This window comes from Anastrepha obliqua, chromosome 3 (assembly GCF_027943255.1).
Source record: "Anastrepha obliqua isolate idAnaObli1 chromosome 3, idAnaObli1_1.0, whole genome shotgun sequence".
NCBI lineage: Eukaryota > Metazoa > Arthropoda > Insecta > Diptera > Tephritidae > Anastrepha > Anastrepha obliqua.
Window position 1 is genome coordinate 49,529,547 of NC_072894.1, and position 24,394 is coordinate 49,553,940.

Here is a 24,394-nt window from a genome sequence, read left to right on the forward strand (position 1 = left end):
AATTAGTTAGCTTACCTTGATGCATCTGTAAGATGGCAATAAAAAAAAAAATAAAAAAGTAAACAAGAAAAAATAGTAAAAAAGCAAGATCCCAAGCATTTCCGAGCGCGACCAAGTCGTAGGGTAATTTGAATGCTACACTCTCGATTTTTTGGGCAAATGCTTTTGTGCATACATAGTATACCTATACCTGTATGTACGTATGCATTCTTCATAGCTAACATACACATTAAACACAAAAAATTAAGTGCATATTTTCGAATTTTGATTCAGTACCAAATTTTCATTTTTTTAAGAATATTCCAGTTGAATGGTAATAAGTATTTTGTCTTATGCCTAACTCTTTAAGTGTCACGTATACTGCCAGCTGGTGCCATTAAAGTTAGAGCAGTCACATGTAGGCATAATATATCTAACCTCATAAGCGATTATTTCGTGTGAACTATACTAAAACGTGTGAACTATACTGAAAAATTTCGTCATGAAAACCATTTGATATTCAGAGCCAACATAAAAACTGTAGGTCCCTCCACTTATAGAACAACATCAAGATGCACACCACAAATAGGATGCACACCCAATAAAGGGTGTTAGCGCATATTATTCTTATCATAATAAAAAACATGTATGAAAAATACTGAAAAGTTAGAATCTATATTTGTTAAAAAAAAATATAATTAACAATTAACAAATTAATAGGCTTTCAAAATTTTTTTTCTTACCACATTTGGTATATTATTATTTACTACTACAAAAATTTAAAAAAAGAAAAGAATATGAAATTAGACAGCTAAGTTTAGAAATGACTGCCAGGTTAGGTTAAATGGCTGCCTTTGCAAGGGATCCACTTGGACAAAAATTTAAAATTTGTTCGTTGTGATAAGGGAAGGACTGCTAACATTTTGATGAAATCCGTATCAAGTTTCAAGGATTTATAGGAATGTGCACGTTACTGAATGATATTTACTCCAGTTAGAAATTGCATTGGAGTGAAAAGGTTATACTATACATCTCTTATTTAAGACATTTAAATGCCTACCGGTAATTTTTATAATCAAGTCAGCAGTATGCAGCTCATTTGCGAGAGATTCGTCTCCCGTCTATTGTTGTTAACTCTCTGGTTTATTGACATAATCAAAACTATACAAATATAGCTTAGAATTTGGTTATTTTATTTGTGTTATTTACTTAAAAATGAACTTACTTTTCCTTTAAAAAGAGTATGCAATTATAAAATCAACACCAATTCTATTAGAATCAACTTTTAATGTTACCGCTCTGGACGGTATTACAATAGTATAGTAACCATATATGTATATATTTTTGAAATTCCTCTTTTAGATATTAATTCGAACTTTTTTAATCTGTTCTCTTACGTTACGGGAAAACGCTAGAATAGGTGTGCTGAGTTGTGTGCGGCTACGCTTTTCGTGCAATTCCATAGACACGGCAACCATTACATCTCAAAAAATTAATTAAGCTAGGGAACTGAAAGTTGGCACTATTGCACAAATTTAGTATACACATACAATTACGGTGCTTATGGTGAAAAGTGCTCAGTATAGGAAATGTGGGCGTAGCATTTCCTATACCAATTGAAACTTTCATATGGCTTTTCTCTGGATAAAACTTTACAGTCAGAATTGGTATGAGGCGAATTGTCTGAACGGGCAATACTGGTGTAGTATAAATATGAAATATAAACACTGAATATTCAAATTCCTGTCCTTAACTACATATAAAAAGTAACAGGTTGTTATGTAACACATGGGCAGAAATGTCCGGAGCCTAACAAAGAAAACACTTTTCCTTCGATCCAAATTCATCAACGTAATTTTGATTACGAGCAACACAATAATTCCTGCGCCGCTCTAACATTTCAATATCACTTGTGTAGAGCCATTTATCTTTTGCCTCAAGATAGGCCTCAATTTCAGCGATAACCTCTTCATTCGAGCGAAATTTCTTACCGGCGATCATTTTTTTTACATCCTTGAACGGTCAGTAATCTCTAGGAGCCAAATCTGGTGAACCCGGGATGTGATAAAAAAAAATGATTTTTTGAAGATTGGAAAAAACGTTGGTACAAGTGTATAATTTCTCATGGGGATTACTTTGAAGGGGACAAAATAGATATTAATAAATAAATAAATAACTTTTGAAAAAAACAAAATTCGCTATACTTTTTGAACACACTTCGTATAAGATTTACTATTGATGGTTTTCTTCTTCTCAAGATAGGCGATGAATATTACACCACGCACATCCACCAAATACCGAGGTCATAACTTTCCAGCCGACTGTTGTTCGTTCGGGTGCTTTGGACTAGGTTCACCAATTGCTGTCCACTCAGATGATGACCGTTTTGAATCCGGAGTGAGATGATGGATCGATTGTTCATTCATTGTCACATATCGATGCAAAAATTTCGGTTTATTTCCTCACTGCTCAGAATCATCAAGACGTCCTTGTTTTTGGTCAACAGCGACCAAACGTGGCACCCACTTTGAATAGAGCTTTCTCATAGCCAAATGCTCATGCAATATAAATCCAACACATTCTTTTGATACCTTTACGATGTCTGCTAACTCATGCAACTTCACTTTTCTATCATTCATAACGATTTTGTGGATTTTTTTTTAATGTTTTCTGGTGTTACCGCCTCATTTGGTCGTCCAACGCGTTGTGCATCATTGATGTCTCTACGACCTCGTTTGAAGTCAGCAGACATCGTTTTATCGTTATGTCTGATGAATCAGAGTCATCGCAACACTTTTCAAGCCATTGCTTTGGGTGAACGGTATTTTTTCCCGTCAAGAGGCAGTGTAAAATTAAAATTCTGTTGGATCCATTGTTTTGAAAATAACAAAAGTAGCGTCACTCTTAGCCCGATAACTCACGAACTAATGAATAGAAAATCATGAAATTTTAACAGCTGTCTTTTTAAGGTCAGTACTAATTGAAAAAGAGGTGATTGCAATAAAACTACTGCCAGCGATGTGTTAGGCCCGGGACTTTTCAGGGCAAGTGTTATACATTTGTAATATGAATTAGTATTGCGATAAGTGTTTTTCTTAATAAAAGCGTGAAAACACATTTGTTTGTAATTTTTTCAATTCGGTTGGCTTTTTTCTTAGATTTTGGCTAGCAATTTTTTTAATAAGTGGCAACCTTTTTCTTATTTGCTTTGCTTTGACTTAATATTGTTGTTTACAATTTTAACAACCGAGATGAAAATACGCCTCAAATAACAGAATGCGGATGGTTTTTGGTTTGGATTTCTTAGTTGTTGAGATCTACCGCAAACTGATATTCCCAGGATCATGCGCTCACTGCTGGAAACAGCAACAATTTTCTGGGTTACGAGGGCCAGATAAATACTGGGAGAACCCTCGTTCCAAACTTCTTCCGAACATGTGTTTTTTATGGAATAAAATTCTCGACATCTTTTTAAAGGAAAACATTTTATGAAAAATTTAGGAGATTGAAGTTCTCTAAAGTAAAAAGTTGAACACTTTATGACAATTTCTTGAAATTTGTTAAAGTTTTGTGGATTTTTTACAAAGTTTGGAACTTTCATTGATAAAGTTTTTTTATACAGTGAACTATATTTGTGTAAAATATAAAGAAGATACAAGAGATATAGCGACTTATTTATGTGAACACAAGTGTATACAAAAATTTATATCGTAGGCTTATATATACATAGGCTTATATATACATAGGCAATAAAACCAACAAGTCTTTCTAACATTAACATAAATACATTTTTTAAATTAATATTTGTTTATTTCGATTTCCTCCTAATAATTCCAATTTTTGGTTTTAAATGAATTTTTCTTAAATGATAAATGATTTCAATCGATTAAAAGCCATTAGCTATTTGTGCGAACACTCGTTTACACCTCTGAAAATGGAGATGCGCTTACCTGTCCAAGTAAGATGTGTATAATAATTTACATACATGCACATTCAATATGTGTTTGCAATATGTTTTCGATAACGCCCCAAGCATTTTATTGCCCTCAGTGTTACCTTAGATGCAGTGCCGCTGACAGCATCACCTGTGGAGCAATCATTTTCAAGGGCTCTAAATGGCGCCATACAAGCGTAGCTTATCTATTATTACCAGATGATTTGAAGCGAAATTTTTTGTAACGTTATGAATGGCACTCGTACATACATGAGAAATTCAAGCTTAGCTACTTCTCGAATATATTAATTTTTTTCTAGAGATAAAGACATAAATTTATGCAAGCCCTGAAATCCAAGTGTGGCCTTTACTGTTGCCTACTAAGAATCGAGTATTATTGGGTCCAACTTGGGGTGGCTAACATGCTCTGGTCGTAAAAACCCGAGTTCCTGCCCTTGAATGCACACGAAGTTGCCCCGCACAATAGGACTGCCTGCAACTATTAATTTAAATTGCATACATGGACAATGAAGTGACAAGAAGATAATTTCCATAGAAAAGAAGCAGTCCATAAGTAAATAGGCCATATTTTACGACAAATGATTTGTGTGCAACTACCCGTCCCAGATTCAGTTTGCGCTACAATATTCGTTGTTCATGTGATGCCCAAGTGAAGAGTTCCGGGCATGATTGGGATACGGTGGTGCCAAACGTCATAGCAAAGTTTTAGGTGATAACATCCAGAGCATCACTGAACTAGCTGTTCGACGTTTAGCTCGTCGTAGTGTTTCAAAAGTATTTTTAGATAATGTTATCCATGCTACAATTATCAATATACATATCAAAAGGACGACAGTTACAGTGATGGATGTTGTGTACGCTCCACAGATGCATGGTCGTACTTTAAACTGTTTCGCTGACTAATAATTTCTTGCGTACAGAAAACATAATCTGCGTGAGTTCGTGCACAAAAAAGCGGCTATCCTTGGACTATTGCGCATTAAATATTCAGGCGGGATCTTAGACTTCGCACGTTGAAAATTCAAAGTGAGCAAGTACTTAAGCCTAATGATTGCAATTTGAGGAAATATTTTTGCGAGATAATGTTGGAGCGATTTCGTACGTTTAACACTATATTTTCGAAGTCCATTTCAATTAAATGGAGGACTAAAAAAGCAAAATTGCCGTTATTGGCCACCTAAAGACAGCACCCACTATTAAAGCACCAACTGCCACTTAACTGTTCCAAAGTGACGCTTTGGTGCGCATTGCTTAATAGAGGAACAATTGGATCATATTTGTGAAGTACAAGCAAAATTCTGTGAACAATGTTTCTTATAGACGTATGCTGATCGATTATTTTCTTAGAGAACATCCATCCTTCAATACGCACACATGGTTTCAGGAAGATGATACCACTCAGCGTACGGCCAGATAGGCCATGACGATGCTACGTGACTTATTCCCTAACAAAATGATAGGCTATCTCAGCTCTAAAAGTAAATATCGTTCGCGAGGATAATGCCATCCCGTCATGAATTCTCAAGGGAGAGACACGGAGTGCAGGGGCCATATTCCAATACTGTATCCGACGTAGCGAACAACCTTTTAAGGAAATAATTAAAAAAAATTCAAATCCGCATTTGTCTTCTTTGTAATATTAAATTTATTTCTATTTAATCTTTTTTTATCTTTAACAATTCTTTTTTAATTTAGCTTTTACTTCCTGATTCCCCGCATCACACTGCAGCGGGAGGAATGAAGAGGCACAACATTACTGAACGAATACGGAATTATTAGATAAAATAAATCAAGGCAATGAAGAATATTCATTAACTTTACGAGGATTTGACAACCAATTTGTAACAGGGCTTATTACTAGTCAAATCTAATAACCGAATAGAATTCCTTAAAACTAATCTGTCTCATCTATTTACCAAAGGTTATTTCTCCTTCACTTAATAAAAATTATGTGGCAATACTCAACTCCGCCAACCATATAGTATTTTATTGTCATAGCCATTAATGTCCAAACACCATAATTCAATCACAAATTTATATTGAGTGCCTTCATGAGCGTTAAAACTATTTGACACTTCACACTAAAGCGCCAAGGTAATTCATAAACGAGCGGAGCACCTACATAAATGTTTGCATAAAACTCACCGCACATTTTTATACCCAATGAATATATTTGATGAAATAAATTAGTAGAAGTAATTTTTATGAGATGAGATGAAATTTTAAGAATTTTTCTATTATTCAAAATAACAGATGTGACGTTAAATAACGATACTGAAGTTAATATAAACGAAGAACGTCAATATGCCTAGTATCTAACGACAGCCAGCTGTTAAGCGGTAAGCCTTCTCTTTCATTGAAATATATTATTAAAATGTTCAAGTAATGTTTGTTCAAGTGATAACTAAATCGACCTCTCTCATCATTTTAAGCGTTTTGTGATTCATATGTCTATATCTATCTCGACGCCTTTGTGGTTTGCACATATATTATGATCATAATAATAATAACCTTGGGAATAAATGCACTAGGATATAAGAATATCAAATACTATCAACCAAATATTCTAATATCATGGAAGTCCGCGTCTGAGAGACTTATTTGAGATCAGAAGTTGCGTGAGCTGGCGCAAATAGAGTTTACACCCTATTTTCTCACCTGTTTTGCAATGTGCTTTCAATGAGTATATGAACCAGAGGTAGGTTCAGCCGCATGCAATCACCGTTAAGCTTCCATGCTCCCTGTTAAGGAGCGGAGTAAGATGCTCAGAAGTAATTGATGTTGGGCTGCTATCGCAAGTATCACTTTTGCAGGCTATTGCAAGAGGCTGAATCACCTCCCAAGCGAGTGAGGACACATTATTTCGTCTATACTGGTGAGATCCAATACCAAACACGGCTACTACTGCTGGATGAGACAGTTAACAGACAGACATTAAGCGACATTCATCGCAAGTTTCTTACCACCTTCTTAAGCTCCCGAATGCGGTCTTCGAAGTTCAACTACTACCCATTGCAGACGAAGAGCTTTAGTTGACTCGTGAGACTCGCGTATTTTTGACTAAATTATGTTCTGGATATTGTAGCAGACTAACCTCCTACTTAACCGAAGGTACCCCGCACAATACTAACTCCCTAGTCTTATGCCTTGTTAAGTTCTTTATTTCTTTCAAATATTCACTCTTTCTGCATTTTCAGGAAGAAACATATTTTTGGAACTTTGCGAAAATTACTCAGATGGTCCGTAAAAACGAAGAAGTTATTGTTTTCTGAAGTATTAACTTTCCTGGTCTTGATGAAATATGGTATTGAAAGCACAAAAATTCCGGCTAGGTCTTATTGTTCAATAAGCAGATCTGGGTGTGGGAAAAATAATTTTCCTTAAAAGTTAAGCGCGTACATGAATCAAATATCATAGAAGTATAAGTACAGAATGCACTATCAACATGATCTGGAGAGAGTGCAGCTTTATTTTAATATCGCCACATATAATTTTTGACAAGAAGAATGCCAGATGGTGATGGTAATTTTTATTGTAAGCTCAATTTTATTCTAAATGTTTATGTAAATTGTTTTTGCATTCTACCTGAGCTAAATTTACGAACCCCTGCTCATCATTGAAGGTGTTAATTCACAAACAAGCTCCGCACATAAGAATTTATATACTTGCACCTCAGAAAACCAAAATAACATTAGCTTATACATACGTATACACTTTATTATTTATGAAGTGTTCAGTTGATGATAAAAATCTTGAGTTGCCGCCGATAAAAATTTTGTTTTTCAATTTTGTTAAGAGTGAAGTTAATATTGATATAAATTTAATTATTTTTTCTTCTTCACTGTTATTATCATTCTCATATTTTAGTTGAAAATTTTACCTACTACGCATTTTTACTAAGGTCGTCAGCACATTCAGCAATGAAGCAAACCAAAAACAGCAAAAAAAACCAAGTATCGCCTATCAGAAGTTACAGCATTCAAGAAGAGCAGCAAGGAATTGTGCAGTTTGGCGTGGTCGGCAGTTGTGGGTCATTTATGAACTTTTATGCGTTGGTTTTTACACGGAGGCTAGTCTGTTTTCATTGCTACTCATTCGACAGCTGGCCGAGATGAAGGGTGAAAGATTGCGGAATATGTTAGTCGTTGTTGTATTGGAGTATGTAAACAAATCATCTTCGTCGCCAAAAACTGTCTTTATTAAGGTAAGAGGTAAGAATACGTATACCAGTAGCATACATAAGGGGGTCAAGGCGGTCTATCTCCCCTACACAACTTCACAAAAATATACTACAATGGATTATTGGTTGCCAACTAATAAATGATTGACTCTGTGCGAAATATATTTGAAGCTTCTGACAGAGCTACTGGTATTGCTCAACGTCACTTGTACTGTCTAACCTAACTTTATGGTCACACTTGACTGACACAAAAACCTGAGTTCAGCTATAAAATTATGTACAATATAAAATTGTGTATCAACTTGAACTTTTTTTATAAAATTCTGTATTCCAAATAATGGCATATGCCGATTTTTTTTTTTAGATTCTTGGAAACTTTTAGTAGAAAATGTTGGTATTGAAACTAAATATAAGAAGATTTTTCATCTGCAATGTCCCTCAATTTAAAAAGCTAGAGAGTAACAAAAAATGTACTCTAGAATACCTTAAACTTTGACTTCATCGCATGCCGTTTATATTTCACCTCACACCAATCTTAGTTACATATTCCCACGTAAGCTGATATAAAGTAATACTATATATCCATACTAGCCCAATTTAAGTCAACAATCTATTAAGGGAATATTAGTTAAACAGAGAAAATCGTTCAAATGTGGTACAACGAGTGTAAAAAATAAAATTACAAAATAAGAAATGGCAAATAAGAAATAAGGATTTTGAGAAATGTTAGCTAACAACGGAAGTGTATTAAATGGGGTTTCAGCATGATTCATTTGGAATTTAATAGCAAAAAAGGGGTCACGTCCTCTTCATTTTCTCAACAATTTCCCAGACTAACCAGCTGCTGCTCCTGTAAACCTAAAAACAATTGGTGGTCTGGGATAAGTTTCTCAAGTAAATATTAGCTTACGGAAAAAGAAATTCATTATTTCTGCTTAAAACTTTTGCGCAAAGGGTTTAAAACTCTTTTATGGTTGATTTTTAGCTCTTGGACGATACTACGACATGTCATGTTGTTTCTGTGATTTTATCGACATTTTTGGACAATATCGACATTTTCTTTAACACCAATAATGACTGAACGGAATTGACGAAACCAAAATAACATGTAATTAACCATTACAGTATCGGCACCATAAGCACCATTCACAATTTCAGCAGCCTGGCTTGCACTTTCGCCTTTATCGAATAAAAAAACTGTAAAATGTATTGCATTTTCTCTTTTCTGACCTCCATTCTTGCCACCCTGTAATTCACAACTGAATAGAATAAACAAAACAAACAGCAAAAGATTTTTTTTAGTGTGAAATGTCACCTTGACAACGAGCATAAACTTTAAATTGTTTGATCGTAACTTTGCGAGATATCCTACATCCATGTACTGAGAAAATAATGGATTTCTCTTTCCCTGAACTAATATATATTAACAAATTGTTAAATTGCTGAAACACCATTTGCTTGATTGAAATTTAAAAATGTTATGAAGCAACAAATTTGCTGTGGTGCTTCTTAAAATTTTGATTATATTGTGAGATTGGGAAAACTATATTGTTCTTCTAGTTTTATGATTCTACATTTGCATGAGGGGCTTGGTATCCGCGGCAATGCAATTGATTTTGATTCCATAAAAGATAATTTATATTGAATCAAATATGACCTCTAAAATTATTCATGAAACTACGCCTTTTTTGTACATATACATACTTCAATGCATATGTATGAATATGTTAGTGTAAAAACAGAGAATTGGATAAAGAAATGAACTTTATCACCGTCCTCGCCAGTTTCATTTTCAACAGCATCAATGATGCTCAGAAATTACTGTTTTACATTTTGGCTCACTTTATATTTTACTTTTATTTAATTACTTTTTTGTTACTTGTTTTGTTCTTTTTAATGCCATTGCTTTTACGTATAGTTATTTGGTTGTTTTATTCTTCGGGAGCCTTAATTACTGAAGGCGCAATAAAAAAGTATTGTGGTTGTCGAGGTTAATGCAACCAACATTGAAGTTCACATCACATTTTGAGAAGTACAATAAACAGCTTTAGTAGTTTACCCCAAAAATTATACCATTTCCTGAGTATATTTAATTGCAGTTATATAATTAAATTCTTACTTAAAATTCATTTGCGAATAGAAAACATTCAATCACATAAAGAACAAGACAGAAATTTTATTAGAAGACGCAACATTTGTAGCGACCTTATACTCCGTAGGTAATTACAAGTACACCTAATTACGGTAAAATCGAGTTTATTTAAACTTCGCTTATATGAATAAATAAATTAAATTTATCAAAACTGATTTGCCCTACTAATCGGTAATAATATTGTAGTTAAATTCACAGAGGTGATAAAGATACCAGAGAAGCTGTCCTAGAGACTGATTGGATCTCCCATCAGCTGAAGTAGGGGTATTAGTACCAGCCGGTTATAAATCGACACAGCTAAAAACGCAGATCATTTCAGCGAATTAAATATAGAAGCAATCAAGTATATCGCTAGAATTTACTTGGACTTGTTTACTCCCTTCAATCCAATTGAGTAATCTGAACCAGACCGCTTAGTATGTATGGAGGAGCATGTTAAAAGCTCAATCATGCCATTCATTTGTATTTTGAAAAAGATTCTAGAAAAATAGATTCTAGAAGAATAGATTAAAAATCTAAAAATAGATTAATGCACCCAATCTCTTTGTTGAGTTTGTTAGTAGTTCCATCAGAATTAGGTGGATTCTACCCTTGCAAAAGTGATGCTCCAAAATCTAAGTGCGTTAATAGATTAAACCTAAAAACTTGAATGGAATTTTAAACAAAACTATCTGGAGCTTAACAGAACTTTTTTTTTCATTTTATGGAACTTTTATGAAAAGTGCAAATTTGTGTAATGTAAAGTGTAAATTTGGCAATACTGAGAATACTTTTTTCTGAGCATTTTTGTATGAAGTCAGCGTCATAACTTCGATTCGACCAATGGATAAAAAAATGTATCGCAATATTGGCATCAGTTGAAAGATATTTAGCTTAAAAATATTCTGTAATAGGGTTGCCATCCACATAAAAACTTAAATTTACAAAAAGAAAATGTTTTTAAATTTATTATTATTATTATGATCAAATGAAATGTAATTAGACTTTAGTTTTTATATTAAATTGATAATAATAGATATTGGCACCAAAAGATAGTCAATTAGAAACATTTTTAACATAGGACTGCCAACGGCGCTAAATACTTAAAATTAATTATGTCACACAATACATTGTTTTTCAAAAGCGACGAGGTGCTAGTAGTTAATAGTTCCTACACATTAAAATAGACGATGGATTACCTGTTAAACTGCTCTCGTCCAAGAATCTTACGTATCACTGCAACGCTTACTGATCACTGGAAGGTAGGGGAGCTTTTCTTAAAGCAATTTGATGAAAGGCATAGAGATAAAAAGTTTGCTGCTATACTTGGGCTTCAGGAATTCACTATGTTTTCACTCAACACAAAAAAAAAAAACTTCGCACGAGAACTGTGGTAGTAAACGCGCTAGTCGATAACTAGCATTATTCCCATAGAACTACTTAACCACTTCAACAGCAACAATAACATTCTTTTTATGTCATCTTTGACATTTGTCAAGTAGGCAGATGTACAATTTTTGGTAATATCAACATTATCCTGATATATAATTTTATAATCTCATTATCCTTCAAATCACAAGCGCTAAATTGATTTCCAGTTATAGTGAGGCACATCGCATTTTAACCCACCAAATAGTGAATTCATACTGGGTATAATCTAGCTTTGCTCCACATATTCGTTGAGATGTCTCAATTTTTGTTCGTGTTATGCATTGCAAAGACAGATAGACAGGAAAATTGGCATGACTAAATCGGTTATTCTCAACACATTTTATAAACATATATTACTGTGTTATGTGAAACTAAATATACATACTAACAGTGTGTCCTCTAAATTTATGGTGTGGTTGGTCGGAAAAGCTTCTAATTTATGGTAGCCAGACTACTACTATAACCAAAGTAAGCGTCTTAAAAAAAAGATAGTTGGCTTGTCAACAAAATGGCGGAGTTTTGAAAAAAGGTATGTTTTTCGGGTGGAAATCAGTCTGTAGTATGGAAAGTTAGGGCTGAAAAGAAACGAAGGTACGAGTAGCACCTGCCAGAATGACAAGCCTATAGAATAATAATCAGGTTAACTTTTTCGTTTCAGATGTTTACCTTATATGAGTATGCACATGGCAGTATAATGGAAAGAATTTTACACCTAGAAGCTCTTCAAATAAATAAGGGGCTTTAAATCACACACTTATTGTACATTTTAATCCGAGTTGTCTGCCTGGAATTAGCTAGTTCCTAATAAAAACAAATATAACGATGTTCGAATATCGATAGTAGATAATTAATAGTTGTTTAGCTGAATATCTACCCTTAAGTCCGAATAATTGTATTACTTACTACAAAAAACACTGGCACTCATATTTTTTTATATAAACTTTATTTTTTACAAGAAAAAACTGGGACTTTACTTGAATTCAGGGGTTATTGTACCATAATTTAAATGAATGCACGACAATACTACCAGAGTGGTGTAGTCGTTTTCTGCCTAATGCAGAAAATTTATTCAGAATTTTCAGTGACCCTTTCACCGAATCGACAGGTGATGGGTCAGAGAGACTATTTTTTTTAAGTGATATTTCAGGCTGAAAAAATGAGTTTGTGTAATAACGTATCAACCCAACTAGCAAGTAAGAAAGACTAAACTGTTTCCGGGCCGAGCTCTACATACCTGCGCACATTTGAGTAAAATTGTATGTGGGCTGTTCATTTTTGGAATCACAAAAATTATTGACAATGAGTGATGTGACTTGTAACATCATGGACGAATAGAAGTTTGGTCTTAAGATATAAAGAGTGGATGTATTTCATTCGTAATCTAGATACAAGTATTTACCAAAAAAATTGGGTAAATTTTAAATTTGTTTAATTTTACTTGCGTCGTACTTATTTCATTTTATTTATTTATTTATTTTTTTGATTTATTATTTGAATAATTTTGCTTGATATTTTCCTCTTATATGGCAGATGGCCGTATTAATTTAATGTTTGCATCCATTTTCAATGCCAATTTCCTCTGGACAAAGAATATTATGCGTACCAATTTTTTTAAATATATATTTTTGCTCGAGTTTTCATGCAGACTGGCAGACGGAAAGAAAAACATGGCTAAATCGACTCATCTCATCGTTCTGAGCATTCTGGTATATGGATGTATATTAGGCCGGGTTGATTTGTGGGGAGGCAAAAAAATCGCCCATTGCTCTGTGAAAATCATATTCTAGGGATCAAAATAAGAAACTTTGCCGAAGGAACCATACCTCTAAAACGAATTCTGATGTCCCCCAATTTGGGTCGAACTTTTTAGTTTCTTTTCTATAACTCACTTAAATTAATTTTTTTATTTACATATGTTCTGACTAAATAAATTTCTTAAGAGAAAAAATAGATATTATTATAAATAAATAATAAATATTATTATAAATAAAAAAAAAAATAAAGAAAAAATATAGCCATTTAGCTGATTTTTTCATGTAAAGGACAAAAATGGTGATATTTTTAAATTGGGGGACATCAGAATTCGTTTTAGAGGTATGGTTCCTTCGGCAAAGTTTCTTATTTTGATCCCTAGAATACGATTTTCACAGAGCAATGAGCGATTTTTAAATCGACCCGCCCTAATGTATATTTATATCTATGTACATTTATATGCTGTGGTATATGTATGCCAATGTGGTATTTTTATGTCTGATATATTCAACCGTTATGCTATCAAAAGTATAATACTTTTGGGCACAAGTGCACGAGTATAAGAATTATGATTTCCTGGAGTATTTAATCTGAGGATGGCCTTTTGCAAGCGTCAAACCGAAATCTTCCAACATGGATCGGTAATCTCATCTTCAATTGCACTAAATGAAGGTAAACCGATGGCATCACTTGCATTTACAGCACATGTATATGAGTGACTCAATCCTTATAGTAATGAGCCTCAGAGAAACCAAAATAATCCCGATAACACTGCTTCAATGGTTGAGTGAAATTTCGTCGCTGGCTTTTGAAAGTCAGTTCACCACATACTATATATATCAAAAACTGCTAACGGGACTGTTGCATGTTGAGAAGCTATCAACAATTAGCTTATGTATGCTAAGCCCACAATTTGACACTGAATATTGAATAGAATATTATATGCGATTTGACACTGCTATAGGTACAGTAATATTAGCGGAGCATACAGTAGAATCATAAGTAGCTGTCACAACAAATTTTTTTGGGTAGAGAAAAAAAATATTTCTTTTTTATAGTGGAAGCAGGCGGGTGTCCCTTTAAGAGCTTGGGAACTTAAAATGATAATACAAAACAGAAATATTGATGGAATGATTTTAGTTTTTTTATTATAATCTGGTAGATAATTTCATTGCACTTACTTTTTGAGTATGATAACGGACACAGCTATGAGTTACGTAGCCCAGTTGAGCTTATGATTACTTTTTCAAATAAATCTGGTTTGACTATTGCAATAAGTCGATTGAATAGCGCGCTGTACGGCAAATTGTTGAAATTAAATGTCTTGGATGTTTAGCTGATTATTTTTTGGAAAGAAATATTCAGTCAGCCTGGCTAGATACCCCCGCGCGATGCACCGTAACGTTAGTTCCTTCCTCATTTCGAAAGATATAAAGACGAATGATGTCACCAGTGAACAGATCTATTTTTTTCCACCAAGTTTTCACCATTTGGAAGCATTATTCTGTGGTTAAATGTGGATTCAGGATTATCCGAAGGACTTATATCCAGCCAAGGATTACCACTTCAGTAAGGTTCTCGAAACATGTGTAGGGAATGTTTATGCTGCAACAACAACAACAGCATGAGCTTAAGTTACTTCTGTCACATATTCCTTCTAAATGCTTTAACCCTTTATAAGGCAGAAGGATTCAGAGTAATAAAATAACTTGCGCATATATTTTTGGCATGTTTTTATTTATATAACAAAAATAAACTGAAAAGAAAAACTCTAATTATTTCGGAAGTTTTGGAAAAATAGGTGGTAAAAATATTCCCACTGCCTGTCAACAGAGCCACATGCAAACTGAATTTGAGACATTATTTTCTATGAAATTGTGCAAAAAAAGGCGTGATGCAAAGAGGGGCATTACACTTGCTGCATTTTATTTTGCTACGCTTATCTTTGACCTTTGTGCTGCACAATTTACAGCGTCGGTAACTCTCCAACTCTGCTGGCATATGGTCACTTACGTTTACAAACCGCAGTTCTTCAGGTACAGCATTTACAGTTTTTTGATATACCTCTGGGCATTCTATGCGTGATTTCTTGCAGATATATGTAGGCAAGCTTGATCTTCTTTTTCTGCTGCTATAGCCACTAGTCAATCCTCTGGCAACAGCCTCCAGAAATTCTAAATTGGTAAGCTGTTCTACTCTCGACGTTAGGGAATATAAAATGAAAGAGTTTGTCAAACTTGCGTCCACCAAGAAGTAGAATATCCGCAACCATCAGCGTTTACTTCTCCTTCCGACAGCATACGTCCCCTTCACTTGGTCCAACGGTCGACACCGCCGATTCTTTTGGTGTATTCTTTCACAACCATAGGACAACTTACAGCTTTCCTGGTGCCATTTTTTTGCGTTCTTTGTACAGTTGTTACTTTCACTTTAGGATGAAATGCAGTTGTCAACAATAAAACCTCTTTAGTATCTTGCCACACAGTAAATGCTACATCTTGTTTAGCTCTCCACTTGAATTCACCTTTTCTCAACTTTAGGCTTTTGTTTCTGCCGTTTCTTTTTGTGTTATTTTTTATTATGTTAGGTAAAATTGCTCTATTTCTTCTTACTGTTCCAGTGGCATAAATATTTTTTTCATACAAGTACTGCATGAGAGAAAAATCGCAAAAAAAGTTATCGAATGTAACAGGAGACTTGAAATCTTCTTGTGCTAATTTACTTGACTTCATCACTAAACAACTTTTTGAAATGCGCTACTGGACGTGCTCTCCTATTCAATAAATACCGAGGTTTTATTGTCACCTTATCAAATTCATCGGGATCTGGCCTGGATGTCCAGAAAACCTTCCCCCATGACTCATCTTCACATTCAGATTCATCAGTCAATTCTTGTACTAAGGGTGATGATGACTGTACTATCAAAGGCTCTTCTGGCTGCGAGTTATCTAATTGTGAACATAGTGCTATTCTAGATTTACCTGACTCGGAACAACTGTTAGGTGTAGAATTCAAATGAGTGGGAGAATTTTGTAAAAGGTCACTTGAATCATCAGGTGCTTGAAGTAACCGTTGTATTGTATTCACGTTGAACTCTTCTGCCTCATCAGACTCAAATCCGTCTTCTGAGCCATCATCGGGCATGTCCAACATCTGCTCAATATCATTTTCATTCAAATAGCGCGGCATTTTTCATGAAAATCTGAGAAAAGAAGGAACTAGTTCAACAAATGTGCATAACACGCCACGGGCAGCGGGAATATTTTTCCCACCGAGTAAAAAGTCTTCTCACATCTAAATACGATACTAACTTGTAAGGTATAGCAAACAACTTGTAGAATAAACATAAATACATAATAAAAAACAGTTTCTTACCTCCTTTCAAATAAAAAATATGAAGATTCACGGAGTAACAAATTTTTTTTCAAAATTACCGCAATTTGTGACAGCTAGTGGCGCCAAGAAAAAATATGTTACACAAACGCCATTTTTTTTTTATAATAATAAACCAGACCTCCTTAGTTGCCAGTGCAACAAATTAGGACTCCTTTGATAACTTACATAAAAAGATAAACAAAGTTTTTGTTGGTGGTAAATATATCGCCTCTGCCTTAAAAAGGGTTAAGATCTTACATTCTTAGGTGCCCAACCATAGTTATCGATAGTTCTCATGCAGCTGAAAAAGCAAACGGTAGTAAATTATTAATTAGCACATAGAATCCGTTTGGTAAAAGCCTTTTCGATTAATGTGATTTTTAAATAGTTTGCATAAAAACAATAAAAATTTTAAAATTTATATACAATATATTGTCCATCATATGGCTGTGAGCACCAAATGTAGTGATGTAAATTGCTGCCAAATGTGTTCTTCACTTCACACATGCGCGTAAAAAGGTGAGCAACTCATCATAACTTACTCCACAATTCATAACGACCATTAGAGATCAATTGTTTTCCTCGCATACACGCGCAATCCATTTGCGCCATTGAATCTGAGTAGTAGCAGTGTGTTGGTGTGAACTTAGGTGTAGCATTGAATGGAGCCACTTAGATGCGCTCGGGCAAAGTAACAAGCGGCAGGGAGAATTGGCATAGCTCAATTGTCAAATGATAATCAGCAGCAAGCTGAAGTACAAAACGTCAGCGCTTTTAATGGGTTTGAGATGTACAAGCATTGCGGTTAATGACCGCAACGGGCACATTTGCGCACAAACGCACACGTACTTATAACCTCACATACACAGGTGGGAGTGTAAATCATCAAAACCCAGATAATCAGTTAAATTACATAATTTGCACGTCATTATTCAGCATTCATGCATGCATGTATTTGCGTTTGCTCATATTTGTGTGTTTGCCTCAAATGGTTTACAGCTGGTCAATTGTATGATACGTGGCTATTTATTATTGAGTTTTCAACATTTTTTTCTTTTTTCATTTATTGCGGATGCTGCAATGTGCTCTCTAGCAATTTGGAGTTTTCAGTTTTAGTTTTGTTTAAAATTAAATTAACTACGCATCAAAATGTACTTGTGACTCAGCATACACACATACCATACACAATATGTATGTATGTAAAATATAAGTACACTTGGGTGTACGAACAAAGTACAAAAAATCTCAATTTACTCTATTACCTTTGTTATTGCTCTTGTTGTTGCTAGTACTCTTGTTATTAGTTTTCTTAAGTTTGTTGGTCTATGTGTTTGCCCACGAGCGAAATGCATAGCGCGCACTTTGCACGTACCCATGTACGTACCCACAATAAATGCGTATTTATGTATGTACAATACATGATTGGGATTTCTGAAACACATACGTATAAATAGCGAAAGACATTAGTAATTACACTGCATTAGTTGGCGAACGTAATTTGGGATAACAACAAGTACAGTAGCAGCATCTGCAGGGAAACGGCTAGCTTCAAATAGAATAATAATAATAAAAAAAATAAAATAAATTCCTTTATAAAAATGAAGTTTACATTTAGCATCCTGGCACTATGTGGATTAATTGCCTACGCCTACGCAGCGCCACTTGATGACTCAGCCAACGCTCAGATTCTGCGTTACGATAACGAAAATCTAGCCGATGGTTACAAATTTGGGTGAGTGAACAAAAACACAATAATGAAAGTGAAATTTTCACTACAGAGTAGAAGTGTGTAAGAAAGTGTGAATATCTAAAAAACACAGATATGTACAAAAACGCTTTCAAAAAAGTATACTTACAACTTTAAGTACTTCAGTGAGTAATTTAATATGAGGCACTTAGGATGTGTAGTTATCGAATCAGTAATGAGACTGGCCATGCTATAAAAGGAGTACGCATGCTCGAAATGACAGTGATCGCCAGATGTTTAGTGTGGAGGCTTTTCTTCCGATTGCAGTAGCTCTTGCTTCTGTGAACGAACTAGTATTTCTGAAGATGAAACTGTTTGCCCCTTTATTAGTAACGACATTTCATATAACAAAGTATTAATAAAGGTTTGTTGACGAACAAACAAAAAACAAAAAGTGCACATATGAAAAAGTTGTGAGCTCAGAAGGTTAGTATTAAAAACAGGCTTACTTTTTTAGCGTAGATAGTAGGGATATTAGACTTACATTACCATTATGAGCATTTTTTCCACCAAGCAACTCAAACATAGTTGTAATATTAGAAGATTATTCGATTTGAAATTAATTTGACTGCTAGAAACATAGTACAGGTTCTAGAGCCCATGCAGACGGCGACACGGAACAAGAAAACGCACTGCATGCTAATTAAACAAAAACCCGCATCCTCTCTTCAACACCTCCATTCTGCTAAATTTTTGACCACGCCGATAAATTTCGACCTTTGATTTAATTTAAATTATCATGATGATTATTATGATTGAATTTAAAAATCATTCTAAAATTTCTACTAATAACAAACCTTGCAGTCCATTAGGTTTCACCTCGGGTACTCAGTCATTGTAAGTCAACTCACAGTCATCGTAGTAATAATTTGACTACCGTAGCGTACATATAGGTATATTTTCCCAAACATTTTTTAGCTTCTTCTAAATATAGAAACTTGCGGCGGTTGATTGGTATGACAACTAACCCCCATCAAAGAATCTTAAGCTTGTCATACTACCGAAAAACGTCATGCCTTTCCAAGTTCGTTTCCACAATAGTCGGTTCTACGTTACTAAACCGACCCGGATTTATATTCGGCAAAGGACTATTAATTCAGCAGAACTCTCCAAAAATTTGTGGGGACCATTTATGATCCTACACCAACAACAGCATGAGCTTGAATTATTCCTGGCACATATTTCTTCTAGATAGCTTAGGAGCTAACACTATACAGAATAGATCCTGCCAATTACCAACTTGCTTAATGATGCAAAGATGCTGGTGCTTTAAAAACGAAATTTTCTTAATTTTTAACAGTTTGACCAATCGTGCTAGGCTGTTAAAATAAGAAAAGTGGTTAGGATTTTCGCTTAAGAAAAGTATTAGGTAAACAGGTTTGAGTTTAATTAGTTCACGCTGGATGTTGTGATGTTTGTATATACTGCTACTTTAATATAAATAAATTATTTGAATTTAGTATTTTCACTTACGTATAAGTTGACGAACATTTCGTCTATTTTTTTGGTATCGTATGAATATATATAACTGGAACGATCACAATCTAAATTTAATGTGTTTCACTTTTCTTCCTTTTTTTTAGCTATGAGACCAGTGACGGTGTGGTACGTCAGGAAGAGGCAGAACTGAAGAATGTCGGTACCGAGCAGGAAGCGATTTCAGTACGTGGCTCTGTCAGTTGGGTAGCGCCCGATGGCCAAACATATACATTGAATTACATTGCTGATGAGAATGGTTTTCAGCCACAGGGTGATCATTTGCCACACGTTTAGTTGCACATTATTAAATAATTGAAATGATATTTTTTATATGTATGTAGTTTTAGTGAAAACGAAAACAAATAATGAATTGTTGCACGCAGAGAAACAGTATTAAATGGACAACAATTCCGAAAAATATGTGTTTTTGTAATTAATTATGGAGCTGATAAAGAAATATATAATAATATAAAAAACAAGCCGCATAGTTTTTAAATTTACCGGTACATTCTGAGTATATCCCAACCAAGTTCGCTGATTAAGTCTTTAGTTTTTGATGGTAAACAACTTCATTCAATTTTAATTTTCAACCTGAAAAGTTTGTTTTTAATGGAGCAAGAATTATAAAAACAAATAGATTAAATTCATCTACTCATGCAAGTATTTAGAATCTTATTTTTAAACCTCAATATTTATGTATTAATTAACTCGTTTTTACGTGTTCAATAAATGTAAAGAAAAATAAAAATATATTCTTCTATTTATAAGGGATAAGTATTATTATTTTACAATACTTCCATTAATTTATTACCTAATAAACATAATTAAGTTTTCAAATTAATATTATTCCACTAGCTGACATAATTATTTGCTTATTCAAAGGATGATAAAGATAGACTATTAACAAGAAAGGATGTTTAGTGCCTTACAAAAGCTTGACATTTTTTCCCCAATTCATCAAGTTGCGGCAAAAAGAACTCGTTGATCATTGCTCTGTAGCGCTCACCATTCACAGTAACCGTTTGGCCCGCAACGTCTTCGAAGAAAAAAGGTCCGACTGACTTTGAGCGGGTGTAATGGCTCTTCGTGGGTTACACGCGGATTTTCAGTGCCCCAGAAGCGTAAGTTTTGCTTATTTACGTACCCGCTAAGATGGAAATGGGCCTCATAACTCATGATTATTTTTGATGAAAAATCATCTTCCTCTTGGTGGTGATTAAGGATGGCTTGAGCGTTTGTTAGACGCGATTGGCGGTCAGCAGCTAACAGCTGATGCACCGTCTGGACTTTGTACGGAAACATCTTCAAATCTTGTATCAAAATTCGCTGTAAAGACCGTCGACTGATACCCATTTGCGTGGCACGTCGTCTGGTCGATGTCGATGTCCCTTCCATGACATCCTCGGCTACATCAGCAATATTCTCTGCAGAACGGCTACTCCGGGGTCTGCCACGCCTGGCAGCATCTCGTGTTGTGCCAGTCTCTTCGAGGCGAGCGGCTAAACGTCGCAGTGTTTCACCAGTAGGCGTTGGACGGCGACGAAATTCAGGTTGTGCCAAAGTCACCGACCGATTATTGGTCAAATAAATAGTCAGAAATATTCCGCGTTCTGGAGCAGTGTAGCGTAACATTGTTTATTAACGTGTATTTCGCATGTGTTTACTACACAAATGTCAAAACAGAACTGAAAATAGGGGCCAATCGCAAAATTTACAGCATTTTCTGATAGGAGGATTACTTTAGCGCCACCTGTTACATTGCATGTCATCAATTTTTTGTTTTTTTTTTTTTTTGGAAAAGACCTCAATCAACATGAAATTCGTCTCTAAAATAAATTTTTTTCTAATTCATTACGTGCACATTTGCTTCCTGTGCTGCCAAAGTAATGTCGAAAAACAAAACTAACAGAACGGATCATAAATTAAACCAGATTCTCATCAGGCTCCCATCCTTGCTGTTGTATTTGCGTGTACAATTTTTATCCAAATTCCGATCGTAGAAAATTGGAACACAACTTTATTCGTATCTCCAAAAGAAATCGAATATGAATGAAACTCGTTATAACAACAATTTGTTTACTTTAGCGACCTACTTGGCCCAACCCCTATTAATTCGTACTCCCATTTCTTTTCATTTACATCTCGTTACAAAATCATAAACGTTTTTTTATAAAACTTTAGCTCATACTAAAGCAAAAGAAAAAAACCATATGAAGAAAAGATTTCAACTTTGTAAAAAATGGTTTAAAATTATACCAAAATTTTGAACTTTTTGAGTAGAATATTAGGAATTTTGCTGGATTTATTGACTACAAAGTACAGTTGGCTCGAATTGTTCTGTATGACAGAGAAAGCATATACACGGTGTAGCATCACGTATCAATTAAGTTCCTACGAAATTATTATCTTCCCCATAAGTAGTATTTATTTTAAGAGTCATCCAAATACAGCCCTAAATGCAAGTTTTATAAATATCTCGATCAGTTGCCACCTAACGGTTGTAATCCCATTTGCATTAATTATTACTATAATACGACAACCACACAAAAAAGTTGACACAGACGCTGCAAAAATGTTGCAGCTTTCACCCTCACATTTGTATATTTGTATCGGAGAGGAAATGTTGCACTTTTGCCCTGTTAGAGTGCAACGTTTTGAGAAAAGAACATACAACCCTTCGAATATGCTGAAAAAATAAGAGGAGAATTAAAAGAATGCAATATTATTATGAGAAAAATCGGGTGTGAAATATGTACTGAACAGACAAGAATACAGAAGCTTTTCTGAGCAAACTCTAAGCGATATTTCGGTATAGTCTTGAGAGCGTAGTCAATTACTAGGCTGTTCAATAAGTTTTGTAGTTCTTTACTACAATCTCAAATTTTTTTGTTGTATTGGTACGCTTTTCATGAAGTTTTATTTCAATGTGTCGAGTCATTCTTAGTTTGCAAGCCAATATCGACATGTATTTTCTACAATGGAAAATATTTTTTATAGTGCAGTAATTGAATTTTTACTTTTGGAAGGTTTTGGAAGGCTTGAAAGCAAGGAAAATTTATGAACGGTTGTTGAAAGTATATAAAGGTTTAGTAAAAGCCCTAGGCATTTCATTGGCCAGTGTAAGCAATATTTTAACCGAAGTATTGGGTTTCAAAAACCAGTGCGCTCAATGGGTACCGCATTCGATTACAATGGAACAAACATGCATTAGAATGCGACTTTCTCAGTAACATTTAGATCATTTTCGAAAGGATAAAGTGGACTTAGGGCATAGATTCATCACTATGGATGAGACTTAAGTCTGTCACCATGATCATAGAGCAAAATAAGAGGCTAAAGAGTGGTGTGAACCTGATTCTTCGGCTCCGTAACGAGTTCGTGACGAGAAATCGGCCAAAAAGGTGTTTGCATCACCGTTTTGGAATTCGAAAGGAATTTCTATTAGTGCAAACTGGTAAAACAAAGAATTTTGAATATTATTGTATCCTCATAGATAGCTAAAGGAAAAAATTCTTGAAAAATTACCCAGTTTGCAAAAGAAAGAAATTCTTTTTCATTAGGACAATGTACCGAGCATTTTGGTAATGTCCAAAACCTATCAATTACACTTCGAATTGTTAAATCATCCACCGTACTCACCAGATTTGGCCCCTAGCGACTTACATCTGTTTCCAAACTTAAAACAATTCATGCGTAAAAAACGTTTTTCATCAAATGATGAGATCATAACAGCGGTGGAGGCGGATTTTGCATCCCTTCCGGATGCTCATTTCAGGGATGAAATTCATAAGTTGGAGTCTCGTTGGAACAATTATATTGATGTTCAGGGAGACTATACTGAATAATAAAGTGTATTTGAAACCATAAAATTGTGTTTTTGTTATGGAACTGCAAAACTCCCTGAACAATCAGTTATATCAACAATGCTGCTTGTTTTCTTCTGACTGTTGCCTCTACCGCATTACTAATTATACTTACTTGCCTGATGTTTGCTTTTAACATAGTTTTCTTAGCGTCATGATACCAAAATAGTACTTTGATTTTCTGCGCCTTCTTCATACCTAAGCTGTACTTTTAAGATACTTGCGATACTCCTAAGATTTTTACAACATAATTGTACCCAAAGGCAATAGTAAAATACAAAACCACTACTAAAACCTATCGCACCTCTTATTAAATTTTTATAAGTAGCAATATTTTATACCGTTATACTGCGTTAGTGATATACTCACATGAGTCATTTTTTACTTCAAAGTACAAACATTTTTTTTTATTATTATTAATTGCCTTTGTGCTTGTATCAAAAAATAAACTTCCCCTCGAATGTGTTTTACAAATTATTTATTTACAGTTATTTATATTACG

At 34.5% G+C, this 24,394-nt stretch overlaps 1 protein-coding gene across 1 annotated transcript; it reads left to right on the top strand.

Annotated features, from left to right (window-relative positions):
* Nucleotides 1–18,378: 18,378 nt before the first annotated feature.
* On the top strand, nt 18,379–20,471 carry LOC129241224 (endocuticle structural protein SgAbd-6-like). The gene is made up of 2 exons (XM_054877447.1): nt 18,379–18,535; nt 20,134–20,471. Exons 1-2 carry the CDS (start codon nt 18,402–18,404, stop codon nt 20,321–20,323), a joined length of 324 nt encoding a protein of 107 aa, XP_054733422.1. The 5' UTR covers nt 18,379–18,401; the 3' UTR covers nt 20,324–20,471.
* The last annotated feature ends 3,923 nt before the right edge of the window (nt 20,472–24,394 follow it).

What these genes read in the sequence shown, in the direction of transcription:
- LOC129241224 (XM_054877447.1), top strand. Translation starts at nt 18,402, where the DNA reads ATGAAGTTTACATTTAGCATCCTGGCACTATGTGGATTAATTGCCTAC. An exon ending in GCCGATGGTTACAAATTTGG is followed by an intron (nt 18,536 to 20,133) that starts GTGAGTGAACAA and finishes CCTTTTTTTTAG; the next exon opens with CTATGAGACCAGTGACGGTG.